Genomic DNA, 15,359 nt, shown 5'->3' with positions numbered 1-15,359 from the left:
ATTGCCTTAATCTCCTCCTTAACCAGCAATGCTACCCCACCTCCTTTTCCTTTTATTCTATCCTTCCTGAATGTTGAATACCCCTGGATGTTGAGTTCCCAGCCCTGCTCATCCTGGAGCCACGTCTCCGTAATCCCAATCACATCATATTTGTTAACATCTATTTGCATAGTTAATTCATCCACCTTATTGCGGATACTCCTTGCATTAAGACACAAAGCCTTTAGGCTTGTTTTTTTAACACCCTCTGTCCTTTTAGAATTTTGCTGTACAATGGCCCTTTTTGTTCTTTGCCTTGGGTTTCTCTGCCCTCCACCTTTCCTCATCTCCTTTCTGTCTTTTGTTTTTGCCTCCTTTTTGTTTCCCTCTATCTCCCTGCATTGGTTCCCATCCCCCTGCCATATTAGTTTAACTCCTCCCCAACAGCACTAGCAAACACTCCCCCGAGGACATTGGTTCCGATTCTGCCCAGGTGCAGACCGTCCGGATTGTACTGGTCCCACCTCCCCCAGAACCGGTTCCAATGCCCCAGGAATTTGAATCCCTCCCTGCTGCACCATTGCTCAAGCCACGTATTCATCTGAGCTATCCTGCGATTCCTACTCTGACTAGCACGTGGCACTGGTAGCAATCCCGAGATTACTACTTTTGAGGTCCTACTTTTTAATTTAGCTCCTAGCTCCTTCAATTCATTTCGTAGGAACTCATCCCTTTTTTTACCTATGTCATTGGTACCAACGTGCACCACGACAACTGGCTGTTCTCCCTCCCTTTTTAGAATGTCCTCCACCCGCTCCGAGACATCCTTGACCCTTGCACCAGGGAGGCAACATACCATCCTGGAGTCTCGGTTGCGGCCGCAGAAACGCCTATCTATTCCCCTTACAATTGAATCCCCTATCACTATCGCTCTCCCACTCTTTCCTGCCCTCCTGTGCAACAGAGCCAGCCACGGTGCCATGAACTTGGCTGCTGCTGCCCTCCCCTGATGAGTCATCCCCCTCAACAGTACTCAAAGCGGTGTATCTGTTTTGCAGGGGGATGACCACAGGGGACCCCTGCACTACCTTCCTTGCACTACTCTTCCTGCTGGTCTTCCATTCCCTCGCTGGCTGTGGACCCTTCTCCTGCAGTAAGACCAACTCGCTACACGTGATACTCACGTCATTCTCAGCATCGTGGATGCTCCAGAGTGAATCCACCTTCAGCTCCAACTCCGCAACGCGGACCGTCAGTAGCCGGAGGTGGACACACTTCCCGCACATGCAGTCGTCAGGGACACTGGTGTTGTCCCTGTGTTCCCACATGGTACAGGAGGAGCATATCACGTGACCGAGCTGTCCTGCCATGACTTAACCCTTAGATACACTTAAATTGCCGACAACAATGTTAAAAGTTACTGACTAATAAAGAAGAAGAAAAACTACTCACCAATCAGCAGCCAATCACTTACCACGTTGGCTGTGACGTCACCTTTTGATTTCTTTCTACTTCTTTTTTGACTTCTCTCAGCTGGAGCTGCACCGGTCACGCCTCTCTCGACTCCCGCCTCTCTCGACGCTCCCCGGACTGCTGAGCCTTTTATAGGCCGCTGCCTCTCTCGACTCCCGCCTCTCTCGACGCTCCCCGGACTGCTGAGCCTTTTATAGGCCGCTGCCTCTCTCGACTCCCGCCTCTCTCGACGCTCCCCGGACTGCTGAGCCTTTTATAGGCCGCTGCCTCTCTCGACTCCCGCCTCTCTCGACGCTCCCCGGACTGCTGAGCCTTTTATAGGCCGCTGCCTCTCTCGACTCCCGCCTCTCTCGACGCTCCCCGGACTGCTGAGCCTTTTATAGGCCGCTGCCTCTCTCGACTCCCGCCTCTCTCGACGCTCCCCGGACTGCTGAGCCTTTTATAGGCCGCTGCCTCTCTCGACTCCCGCCTCTCTCGACGCTCCCCGGACTGCTGAGCCTTTTATAGGCCGCTGCCTCTCTCGACTCCCGCCTCTCTCGGAAAGAAGGACTGCCCTTATTGCAAGAGAGCTGCAGCGTTATAACATCGATATAGCGGCTCTGAGTGAGACAAGACTTGCAGAGGAGGGCTGCGTGAGTGAACTAGGTAGTGGCTACACCTTCTATTGGAAAGGCAAGGCAGAGAATGAGAATAGGATCCACTGAGTTAGCATAGCAGTGAAGACTTCTCTTATGCAAGTTTCCGAATCTGCCTGAAGGGATTAACGAAAGACTTATGAAACTGCGTTTCCCCCTGAATGCCAAGCGCCACATCACCATTATAAGTGCTTATGCACCCACCCTTCCAAGCCCCGATGAGATGAAAGAGAGGTTCTTTGAAGGTCTAGACAGACTGGTCAGGTCCAAACCTGCTGGGGACAAGTTGATCATCCTGGGTGATTTCAACGCACGAGCTGGAAAAGACAGCAAGCACTGGAAGGGAGTCATTGGACAGCACGGCATAGGAAAATTAAACAGTAATGGCCGCCTCCTCTTGAGTATGTGCGCGGAGAACGACTTGGCTATCACAAATATTCTATTCAGGCAGGCTGACAAGTACAAAACAACTTGGATGCACCCAAGGTCTAAGCAATGGCACATGATAGACCGTGTCATTGTAAGAAGGCGAGACATCAAGGATGTAAAAATCACAAGAGCCATGCGGGGAGCAGATTGCTGGACAGATCACCGTCTAGTCAGACCCACTCTCCAACTGTACATTGCTCCACTTCAGCGCAAGCGTCCAAAACCGAGCAGAAGTGCCTTTAACACAGCTAGGTTGAAACATCACTGCTATCGTGAGCAGTTCCAGGATGACCTCGATAACAGGCTGATGTCTCACGGTCCGCTCACTGGCAACACCACACAGAAGTGGACAAAGCTCAAACAGATGGTGTCAGACTCAGCAAAGACAACTCTTGGACTTAAAAAGAAGGTATACCAAGACTGGTTCGATGAAAACAACGTGGAGATCTGCAAGCCACTGGATGAAAAGAAAAAAGCATACCTAGAATGGCAAAATGACCCTTCCTCAATTTCCAAGAGGGACCGCTACAGACACATGCAGAGCAAAGCACAAAGAGACCTTCGCCAGATGCAAGATAAATGGTGGCAGACGAAAGCAGAGGAAGTGGAACATTATGCTGAATCTCACAGTACCAAGATGATCTTCAGCGCCATCAAGTCAGTCTATGGACCATCAAAACCCAGCACTACTCCACTCCTTTCAGCAAATGGCAGCACTTTGATCAAAGACAGGACTGGCATAAATGAGAGGTGGCGAGCACACTTCAGTAATCTTAATCAACCTTCAACAGTGAACGAAGAAGCACTTGACTCCATACCCCAGCAACCTATCAAAGAAGATCTCGATCTTCCTCCCAGCATGGACGAAGTAAAGAAAGCCATCAACCAGATGAATACTGGAAAGGCTCCAGGAAAGGATGGAATCCCTGCAGAAATCTACAAGGCAGGAGGCCTTTCATGACATAATAACTAGCATCTGAGAAGATGAAGACATGTCACAGGACTTCCGTGACGGTATGATAGTTTCCCTCTACAAGAATAAGGGCAACAAAGCAGACTGTGGCAACTACAGGGGAATATCGCTTCTGTCCATTGCTGGGAAGATCATCGCCCGTATAGTATTGAACCGACTCATAGCTAGCGTCTCAGAAGTAGATCTTCCAGAAACACAATGTGGCTTTCGACCTGGTCAGAGCACAGCGGACATGATCTTTGCCCTCTGACAAGTGCAGGAGAAGTGCATTGAGAAGAACATGGACCTGTACGTTGTATTTATTGACCTCACCAAGGCCTTTGATGCTGTCAACAGAGCAGCGCTGTGGCCAATCTTGATGAAACTTGGGTGCCCAAGGAAGTTTGTCCACATCATTGAGCTGTTTCATGACATGACAGATGAAGTGCTCGCAGACGGCACAACCACGGCCCCATTTGCCATCTCAAATGGAGTGAAACAAGGTTGTGTACTCACTCCAGTTCTGTTCAACCTGTTCTTTACCTGTGTCTTGAACTATGCCATAAAAGACTTGGAGTTTGGGGTCTACCTGAAATATCGATTTAGATGGTTCACTGTTTGACCTCCGCCACCTTGCTGCAAAGACCAAAGTACGGAAACGACTCATCCGAGAGGCACTCTTTGCTGACGACTGCGCCCTTATGGCACACAAGGAGAGTGACCTACAATTCATACTCAGCAAATTTGCTGAGGCAACAGAATTGTTTGGCCTAACCATCAGCCTTAGTAAAACCGAGGTTCTCTATCAGCCTGCCCCTGGCACCACAGCACCTGCTCCCACAGTCTTCATCGGCAGTATACAGCTAAAGTCAGTGGACAGCTTCAAGTACCTTGGCAGCACCATATCAAGTGATGGGTCCTTGGACAAGGAGATTGATGCAAGGATCTGTAAAGCCAGCCAGGCACTTGGTCGCTTGTGCACTAAGGTGAAGAGTCACCACCACATCCGACTGTCAACTAAACTGTTGGTGTATAGAGCAGTCGTGTTCTCATCTCTCCTTTATGGATGTGAGACCTGGACACCCTACAGGCGTCACATCAAAAAGTTGGAAGCTTTCCATATGCGCAGTCTCAGATCTATACTCCACATACGCTGGCAAGATCGGGTGTCAAACTTTGAGGTCCTGGAGAGAGCACAATCAACTAGCATCGAGGTGATGATCATGCGAGCCCAGTTCCGGTGGGCTGGACATATCATCTGCATGGATGAGTCAAGGATCCATCATCAGCTTCTTCACGGCGAGCTCTGTGAAGGTCGAAGACACCAGGGGCGCCCCCACAAGTGCTACAAAGATTGCATCAAGGCTAACCTCCAGTACTGTGGCATCCGACCAAAGGACCTCGAGAATACAGCAGCTAATAAAATCCATTGGCGAACCCTCACGAGGACTGCCTGCCAGACCTTCGAAGAAAGCCGATGTCAACGCCTGCGGGACACTAGAGATAGACGACATCAGGTGGCAGTACTGTCAGCATCAGGCACATCGAACTTCCCTTGTCCGACGTGCAAGAGACTATGTGCATCCAGAATTGGCCAATACAGCCACTTGAAGACACATGTCATTGATGATTAGCACATCAACGCCTTTGTTGGATACGACAGACTACCAAGACTGATCATTCAGCAACTAGGGGGATAGGAAAACAGGTAAGCTGCTCCTGGCCACATAGTCCTGCTGTTTCAGCAGCTGTGGAGGTGAACAGAGCAGTCTAAGGTGGTGCCCTCTGCTTCTATCTTGTTTACTGACTTGCAGCATTTGGCATCTGACCAGCACTGATGACCTGGTTGAAATAGAGAACTCGGCAAGGCGAGTTGGAAGGCCCAAACCTGCATTCCACCTTTCTTTTGACAGCACATAGTCATGCAAACAATGTAATTGGTATTGTAATATAATATCCTTTTAGGAATGGCATTCTGCACTAGAAAGGCTGAGACACAGATAATTGCGGCTAAATAGGATAGTATAGAAGAATTGGGTTACCTTTTATTTGCAATAGTAAGATTTGCACCACTCATTAACAGAGTTATTTGATTACTTGCATATTATACACAAACATGAGCGGCACAAGATTTATTCCAGAAGGTTTCTATGTCGTAGATTGCAGACATTTCTGTTAAATAATTGATGACAAGTCCAAGAGGTTTTCTGTCACTTCCTGTCCATCTCAGTTTGTTGGCTACCATGTTTTCGTGACAGTTGATTTTCCTTTATATTTCAGTACTGTATCGAAAAGGACCTCCATTTTATCATGCAAGGTATGAACAGTGCAGTTAAAATAGGAATTGTATTAGAGGAGTCTTCTACTTTGCAATATTCAGACGTTCCAATGATACTTTTCTTTCTGCCTACAGTTATTCAGTGGTGGTTGAAATGGTTGATGACAGTTGTCAGGGCTCACAGCGTAGGCCCTTTACTTGGAGGTCACTTGCTGGGTTAAACCGAACCACTACTAATGTCTCTAAGGTAAAGGTCCTCATAAGACATGTAGCCAGAAATTCAATTTAGTTGACTACTCCTGTGTATTCAACTATTCTGTGATAATACAGAAAATTCCAAATTTATTCCTAGGGTTCCTTCTGTCACTTCCTCTGGATTGTAGATTTTCAGAGTCAGCATCTACTTTGGCTGTTGAAAACATTTTGGCATCTATGCAACAGTAGATAGCATTCCTAACACCCTCAACAAAATCACTGTAGAATCATAGATGTTCATAGCACAGAAAGAGGCCATTTAGCCCATTGTGGCTCTCTGCTTGAACAATTCTAAACTAATCCTTGCTCTCTCCAAATCTCTGTATATTCCTCTGCCAGTAAAACATGCAATGGTCTCTGCCTCAACTACAGCTCGTAACAAAACATTACATCCCATGCTATAAAGAAATTCCTCCTCACCTCTCTCTCTTTATAACAATATTAATTTGATACTTACTGCCCAAGCTGTAATAATAAGATTCCCTGTTCACCCATTTCCTACATTACAAAAGTGACTACACTTCAAAAGTAATTATTTGGTTGTAAAGCACTTTAGATGGCCTGAGGTCATGAAAGGCGCTATATAAATGCAAGTGGAAATAGTCCTAGCATCTCAAATATTTCCTTACAATAATTCCTTATCCATGATATCGTCCTGATGTATCTACGCTGCATGCACTCTGTCAGTCTAATGCCCTGTCTATAATAAGATGCCTGAAATTCTCCCAATATTCTAACTATAGCCGAACTATATAAATTGATCGTAATCTCATTGCTCTTGTATTCTATTCCCCTATTTATTAAACCAAAAATGCTATTTTCCTTTCTTTGGCTTTATCTGCACATGCACTTTTAAGGAAAACTATATTTGTTTCTCTGTTCTTTGGTGAAATGTATACTCCCATTTCTTATTTTTCTTCCCAAAATGCATCACCTCCAGCTTAACTTTCATCTGCTTCCTGTTTGCCCGTATCTATATCCTCCTGAAGTCTTCTAGTTATCCTAATTGTTTGCTAACCTATATTAATAACTGCTTAAGATTTCCTTAGTTGTGATATTTACTTTTTTAAACTTATTTGATTATTGGCCGACCCAGAGTTATGATGCATGTGTTTTTTTGTGCTTTTGAAATTGAAAATATTTTGTGTAGTCTAGACTTGACCATTCCAACGCACTCCTGGCTGGCTTCCCATGTTTATGTAAAGTTGAGGTTACCTAAAACTTGGCTGCCCTTGACCTAACTCACACCAAGTCTCGTTCACCCATCTCTCCTGTGCTCGCTGACCTACATTGATTCCTGGTTAAGCAACGCCTCGATTTTTTTTTTTTTTAAATTCTCATCATGTTTACAAATCCCTCCATGGCCCCTGCCCTTCCCTTTCTCTCTCATCTCCTCCAGCCCCACAACCCCCCCGCCCCGTCGAGATGTCTGCGCTCCTCTAATTCTGGCCTCTTGAGCATCCCTGATTTTAATCGCTCAACTATTGGTGGCCGTGCCTTCAGCTGCCGAGGCCTTAAGCTCTGGAATTCCCTGCTTAAACCTCTCTGCCTCTCTTTCCTCCTTTTAAGACACTCCTTAAACCTACCTCTTTGACTAAGCTTTTGGTCATCTGCCCTAATTTCCCCTTATGTGGTTCAGTATCAAATTTTGTTTTATGACACTCCTGTGAAATGCCTTGGGACATTTTACTACGTTAAAGGCGCTGTATAAATACTAGATGTTGTTGAAATGTCTGCAACTAAGAAAATTCCAAATACTATTGCTGAACAAACTCACTCTTGCATGGTTCACACTTGTTCCATGTATGGTCAGTGTCAGCACAGTCATTTATAGGAAACCATACTAACCGCTTTTGTTAATTATCCTGCCCTTTCGCGTTTATTTGGTTCCACATTACATCTGAGCTAATACCCTGGAATTTAATCATCTGCTTTACAGGCAATGAAAAGCATTTGCTGTTAACCTCAAGTAGAAAGTGGAAATTTTAAGCAGATCAGTATAAGCAGCACAAAATTTTTTTTTTTTCGGAGATTAAAAAGAAAAACTGAATGTTAAAAATCTGAAATAACCGTGAAAATTGCTGTAAATATTCAGCGGGTCAGGAAGCATCTGAAGGAGAAAGGTGAGCAAATGTTTCAGGTGATGCTCTATCATCAAATCTGATAAAAATAACTATCTTGCTCTGTCAGATACTAACTGACCTCTTATATATTTCTAGTATTTTGTATCTTTAGTGTCAGTACTTTTGCTTGATTTAATATTGACACTTAACATTTTTGTTCCAGGAGCTTCTGTTATGCTATTTAATTAGGCCGTCAAATATGACTGATGAGGAAATGACATCACCGGAATGTATGAAGAGAATTAAAGTTCAGGTGTAGTGGATTTTTTTTTTGTGAAATTATCAGTAGATGAGAAAACTGATTGTAGCCAAAGTAGTTTCCTTTGATTTAGTTTACAGCGCATCCATTATTTCAGAGCTAATTTTCTTTGTCTCTGTGTTTCAGGAGCTGATTGTAAGCCGTTGGATTTCTTCCCGAGAACGCACTGACCAAGAAGAGTTGTAGCATTTTCCAAAGTATTGATCCAATGGATTAATGCAGGGACCAAATAAACGCATCTACAACTAGGACAAGAACAGTGGAAGCCAATAAAATTCAAAACAAGATTTTTAATTTCATCACTGATATTTGCAGCAATCATTAACATTTCAAATATCAGTATACATTTTTTTTAATTCTCTAGAAACAGAAATTAACACATTTCTTTTTATCAAAATGCCAGTCTTAATAAAAGTCAAAACAGATGTGCCAATTCCAACAAAAGTTTACCTATCATCCCTTTCAAGATGCTGACTGACTTATTGTCTATTTCCAGTATTTGCTGTTTTTAATAAGCAATCTGAGCCAGGAGTGAGTCATTCGGCTCTTTGAGCCTTCTCCATTATTCAATAAGATCATGGCTGATCTTCTACCTCAACTCCACCTTCCCGCACTATTCCCATTACACTTGATTCCCTTGGTATCCAAAAATGTATTGATCTCTGTCCTGAATATACTCAATAACTGAGTATCCACAGTATTTGCTTTTAGTTTTGTCTTCACTAAAACCTGATTTGTTCAAGTAGCCGAAAAGAGTCTAGTGAAACTGTTGATTAAAGTAATTTCAAATTAAGCTCTGTGAAACTAGTGAGTAAACATAACCTGAGCAGAACTGCCGAAATGGCTAATTCTCAACTGTACTGCGATACTAAGAATTATACATGACAAAGGCAGTGCATCACATTATAATTGCCACTGATAACTTATACTCACAGATTACAGCATTTATACATCACACATTTATTTTTCATGACTAATCCCTTCGTTCCACATTGCCACGCAGTCACAATAACACCAGCTTATTCTCTTTGCTTGAACACTTAATGGAAACTTTTTGAAAACTGATCTGTCTGTCGTGAGCCATGTGAATGGCAGCTCTTGGGGCTGCTGCAGGTCAAATTCAGATTTTACGCCTATTAAATATTTATAGAGCTATTGGAAAATGGGCGTATATCCTAATTTAAAAGACTGTTCCTGTTGTTTTTATTATTTAACCTGTCCGTTAAAAGAATATGTGGCTTCAGATAACTTTTCAGTACTTATTCTATGAAATTACACTAGAATTAGGTAGATTCATCATAAAAAGGAAACAAAATAATATATTTTTAAGTTCACTCAGTCCTCATGCTACTCGATTACATTTGTAATGTGGCTTATATTGTGCGGCATTAAAAATTTATGTTCAAAGCAAATGCTGGAAATGTGAATTAAAACAAAAAAACAGATCTATCAGCTAAACTAATGATGGGGCTTTTGTTTTAGAATTAAAAAAAAAAAGATTCTTACAAATTAGATTGGCCCAGAAATTCCAGCCTCCCCTGGTCTATACAGAGTGTCTACGAACCTGGGCAGGCATCGCAAAAGCTGGTTTTCTGTGCATAATGCGCATGCGCTGAAAACAGGCTTTTCCGATCTGTCAAGCTCCAGCTTAACAGATCATCCGCATATCGAGAGAGAGGACATTTGCAAGGGCAAGATTGCGGTATTTACCCATATTTTGCCCAGCAAATGTCCTCAGTACTCTTGCGCCTGATAAAAGCAGGCGCATAGCCTACTTTTACAAGTGGAGGAGTCTTAAAACACACTTAAAACATAAAAAATTAAATTAAAAATACACTTTATTTTTAAAAACTCTGCGCACTGCGTTAAATTTATTTTAAATCATAATTTAAAAAAGAAATTTTAAACTCCTGGGGAAAATTTTTTTTCTCTTTATTAACTTTACTTTCAATTAATTTTAATTGTGAGGTATTTTTTATTTGGTATTTTTTTTTCTCAATTAATAGCAATAGAATTCATAGATACAGAGTTCCAATTGCTATTAATTGAGAATACTGTACCTGATTGGTTGAGCAGTCACGTGAATGCACCTTGTGCGTGGAAACCTGGAGGACGGGAGCGCACTTCGCAGCGCGGGAAGAGAAGGTCTTCCCATCGGAATTCGGGGCGCCTCCGGGATCACCAGGGAATTTCGTAAAATTTCCGGCGGAAAGCCTCCAACCGAAATTTCGGGCCATTATTGTCCTTGACCCCAATTATTTGTTCTGTATCAATAAAGCAGTTTTGATTGCTTTGTACAGCAATTAGCCATTGTTTAAAAAGTAATAAATATTAATGAAGCCTCTAGGAAATATACAATAAATTTCAAATAGTACTCAGCATCTTATGGAGGAGAATTCTTTAGCGGTATGCATAATTATTATCACAGTAAACATTTCTAAAAGACTTCAGTGAAACCATTGCGCTCAAAATAAATTGCTTAAGAATTTTTAATTTTAGTTTATTTTGATCGAATGGACTTGGCTTATAATTCCATGTTCCTCCTCCATCTCTCTAGGCCATTTCTTTGGGACTCCCCTCACTTGGTTTCCCTCCTAGATGTCCCTACGTAGCCAGCACATCTAACAGTAGCTTCTCCCACCTTACATAGTCACCACAGGAGTACCCCGAAATTATAACCTTGGCTCTTTGCATTTCTTCATTCATATTACTCCATGGCAACATTATCTGTAGGCAGGGGATCAGCTTCCACGTGTATGCTGATGACACAGTTCTAGTTCTCTCTGAAACCCATGCGACCATTGCGTGGCTCATGTACTGAAAGTTCTGACTCATTCTCCTAATTAACAGAACAAGATCATTGTATTTGGGTTCCACAAAAGATTCTAACTCCGTGCTGCTACATGGTGTCATGTTCAACCCTAAGCTGAGTTTTTTCAATCCTCTTTCAGCATGTGGATGTTCCTGGCTAGGCTGGCATTTAATGCCCATCCCTAGTTATCCTTGAGAAGGTGATGATTGTGGGCAACCTTCTTGAACTGCTGCAGTCAATGTGTTGAAGGTGCTCCCACGATGCTGATAGGCAGGGAGTTCCACAATTTTGACCCAGCAACGAAGGAATGACAATAAATGTCCAAGTTAGGATGGTGTGTGAATTGGAGGTGTTCTTTTTCCAGTGCACATTTTTCCTTTTAAGTGGTGGAGGCCATGGGTTTGGAAGGTGCTGTTGAAGACGCATTGGTGCCTTTATGCAGTGCATCCTATGAATAGTACACACTGCCGTCATGGTACAGAGGTGGTGGAGGGAGTGGATTTTTAAGCTAGTGGATAGGATGCAGATCAAGCAGACTGCTTTGCCCTGGATGGTGTTGAGCTTTTTCAGGTTTTGAGCTTTTCCAATCATTGAGCTTAATGATCAGATCCAGCCTCTTAAATATCCTTTTACCAACTACTGTGGCATATTTGAATTTTCGTAATTCATTCAAAATAGTCAGTCATGAATTTAACTCAATATAAAAGAGAATCCAAGGGTCTTCTATGAGCATATTAACAGTAAAAGGGTTGTCAGAGGAGCAGTGGGGCTGATTAGGGACCAAAATGGAGAATTGTTGATAGAGGCAGAAGGCATAGCTGAGGTACTAAATGAGTACTTTGCATCGGTCTTTATTAAGGAAGAGTTCTTTGCCAAAGCTGTGGTAAACGAAGTTGCTGGGGTACTGGATCAGTTTAAAATAAATAACGAGAAGGTACTAAAAAGGCTGGCGGTACTTAAAAGTGGATAAGTCACCCGGTCCGTATGGAATGCATCCTCGGTTGCTGCAGGAAGTAAGGGTAAGAATTGTGGAGGTGCTGGCCACAATCTTCCAATCCTCCTTAGATACAGGAGTGGTGCCAAAGGATTGGAGGATTGCAAATGTTACACCCTTGTTCAAAAAAGGGGCGAAGGATAAACCTGGCAGGCCAGTCAGTTTAACGTCAGTAGTGGGGAAGCTTTTAGAAACAATAATCCAAGCGAAAATTAATAGCCACTTGGACAAGCATAGACTAATAAAGGGGAGCAAGCATGGATTTATTAAGGGAAAATTGTGTTTCACTAAATTGATTTTGATGAGGTAACAGAGAGGGTGGATGAGGGCAGTGCATTTGATGTGTATATGGACTTCCAAACGGTGTTTGATAAGGTGCCACATATTAGAAAAATTGAAGCCTGTGGGAAAAAGAGGACAGTAGCAACATGGATACAAAATAGACTAAGGGATAGAAAACTGAGTTGTGGTGAATGGCTGTTTTTCGGATTGGAGGTAGGTATACAGTGGTGTTCCCCAAGGTTCAGTACTAGGACCACTGCTGTTTTTGATATACATTAATGACAGGGCACAATTTCAAAATTTGCAGATGACATGAAACTTTGAAGTGCTGTAAACAGTGAAGAAGAAAGTAATAGATTTTGAAAACATAAGGCTGGTGGAATCGACGGACACGTGGCAGATGAAATTCAACGCATTTGAACGCATTTTTGGTAGGAAGAATGGGTAGAGACCATACAACAACTTGTATTTATATAGCGCCTTTAACGTAGTAAAACGTCCCAAGGCGCTTCACAGGAGTATTATCAGATAAAACAATTTGATAAGTAAGCCGCATAAATAGAAATTATCACAGGTGACCAAAAGCTTGGGGAGAGGGATGAGATCAGTGGCTAGGGAACGGAGTTTGTGGCAGGGGCTTAAAACAACAGCTTCAGTCTTCTCAATATTCAATTGGAGAAAATTTCTGCTCATCCAGAACTGGATGCCGGACAAGCAGTTTGACAATTTAGAGACCATGGAGGGGTTGAAAGAAGTGGTATTGAGGTAGAGCTGGGTGTCATCAGCATACATGTGGACACTGACGCTGTGTTTTCGGATGATGTCACCAAGGGGCAACATGTAGATGAGAAATAGGAGGGAACCAAGGATCGATCCTTGGGGGACACCAGAGGTAATGATGCGGGGGCGGAAAGAGAAGCCGTTGCAGATGATTCTCTAGCTATGGTTAGATAGGCAAGAATGGAACCAGGCAAATGGAGTCCCACTCAGCTGGAGAGGTGTTGGAGAAGGATAGAGTGGCCACCCGTGTCGAAGGCTGCAGACAAGTCAAGAAGGACGAGGAGCGATAGTTTACCTTTGTCACAGTCACAAAGGATGTCATTTGTGACTTTTATGAGAGCCGTTTCAGTACTGTGGCAGGCGCGGAAACCGGATTGGAGCGATTGAAACATGGAATTGTGGAAAAGATGGGCACAGATTTGGGAGGCGACAACACGTTCAAGGACTATGGAGAGGAAAGGGAGGTCGGAGATAGGGCAGTTGTTTGCAAGGATAGAGGGGTCGAGGGTTGTTTTGTTGAGAAGAAGGGTGATGACAACAGATTTGAGGGAGAGGGAGACGATACCTGCGGAGGGAGAACCGCTAACAATATCAGCTAACACAGGAGCCAGAAAAAGAAGTTGGGTGGTCTGCAGTTTGGAGAGAATTGGGTCAAGGGAGCAGGAAGTGGACAAGTTGAGCTCGGAAAGATCATGAGGGGAGATCGGAAAGAAGCTGGAGAAAGGTGTGAGGTCAGGGCTAGGGTAGGAGGGATCCTTAGAGGAAGTTTGGCCTGGTGAGCTAGGGGAAGGAAGGGCAGCCGAACAGATGGTTTCAATCTTAGAGGCAAAGAAGTCCATGAGCTCATCACACTTATTGTTGGAGGTGAGGGTGGAGACTAGAGAGAGGGGTTTAAAAAGGCGGTGTGCAGTGGAGAATAGAAGCCGGGGTTTATCTTTACATTCCAGAATGATTCTGGAATAGTGAGTGATTTGGGCAGACGAGAGCAGGACCCAATAGCGCATTTCAACACATTTTTGGTAAGAAGAATGGAGGAGAGACCATACATACTAAATGGTACAATTTTAAAGGGGGTGCAAGAACAGAGATACCTGGGGGTGCTTGTGCACAAATCTTTGAAGTTGACAGGACAGGTTAACAAAGCAGATAATAAAGCATATGGGATCCTGGACTTTATAAATTGAGGTATTGAGTAAAAAAGCCAGGACATTATGCTGAACCTTTATAAAACACTAGTTCAGACCCAGCTGGAGTTTTGTGTCCAATTCTGGGCACCCCACTTTAGGAAAGATGTGAATGCTTTGGAAAGGGTACATAAGAGATTTACTAGAATGGTTCCAGGGACGAGGGATTAAAGTTATGTGGATAGACTGGAAAAGCTGGGGTTGTTCGCCTTAGGGCAGAGAAGGCTAAAAGGAAATTTGATAGAACTCTTTAAAATCATGAAGGATTTAGATAGAGTAAATAAAGGTAAACTGTTTCCAATGGCTGAAAGGTCGATAACGAGAGGGCACAGATTTAAGGAAAATAACCAAAGAACCAGAGGTGACGTGAGGAAAACCTTTTTACAAAATGAATGGTTAGGATTTGTAATGTACTGCCTGATCGGGTAGCGGAAACAGATTCAGTAATAACCTTCTAAAGTGAATTGCATAAATTCTTGAAGGAGAAATAATTACAGGAATAAAGGAGCCGGCACAGACTTGGGCCGAATGGTAATCTATGCTGTACTATTATATGATTATGAAATCACAGCTGTAAAATGTGAGATTTATTTACAAACCTCATTTAAAATAGTATAGTTATCATTAACAGATCAATGGTATATCATCATGGTAAACAATAAAGTAATGACAGTAAAAAAGACAGTAGTCTTAAAACTTAAATTTTCACTTTTATTATAGTTTCTGTCACTTGGCTGTATCCTCCAGATAAATAACAAACTGAACACATACTATGTACCTCTCTGAAAGCAATTAACATAATCCGAGTGGAACAGAAAACGTACTAAGTGGAACAGAAAATGATTTAGAAATATATATAAATTTACATTACATTAAGATGAAGCATGATTTTTACATTCCTTGAGGTATTGATGGTTTATTGCC

At 43.0% G+C, this 15,359-nt stretch overlaps 1 protein-coding gene across 7 annotated transcripts in view; it reads left to right on the top strand.

Moving 5' to 3' along the window:
* Nucleotides 1–8,827, top strand: part of tsen2 (TSEN2 tRNA splicing endonuclease subunit) — a 42,328-nt gene extending 33,501 nt beyond the window's left edge. For all 7 annotated transcript variants that reach the window (XM_070895370.1, XM_070895364.1, XM_070895367.1 and 4 more), the window contains 4 exons: nt 5,749–5,785; nt 5,882–5,993; nt 8,288–8,377; nt 8,510–8,827. In XM_070895370.1, the coding sequence (XP_070751471.1) occupies nt 5,749–5,785; nt 5,882–5,993; nt 8,288–8,377; nt 8,510–8,569 (299 nt within the window). In that variant the 3' untranslated portion in view covers nt 8,570–8,827. The remainder of the gene's footprint in view (nt 1–5,748; nt 5,786–5,881; nt 5,994–8,287; nt 8,378–8,509) is intronic.
* The last annotated feature ends 6,532 nt before the right edge of the window (nt 8,828–15,359 follow it).

Source organism: Pristiophorus japonicus, chromosome 12, assembly GCF_044704955.1.
Source record: "Pristiophorus japonicus isolate sPriJap1 chromosome 12, sPriJap1.hap1, whole genome shotgun sequence".
Lineage (NCBI taxonomy): Eukaryota > Metazoa > Chordata > Chondrichthyes > Pristiophoridae > Pristiophorus > Pristiophorus japonicus.
The sequence above is the reverse complement of the archived record's forward strand: the minus strand, read 5'-3'. Positions and strand labels throughout refer to the sequence as shown.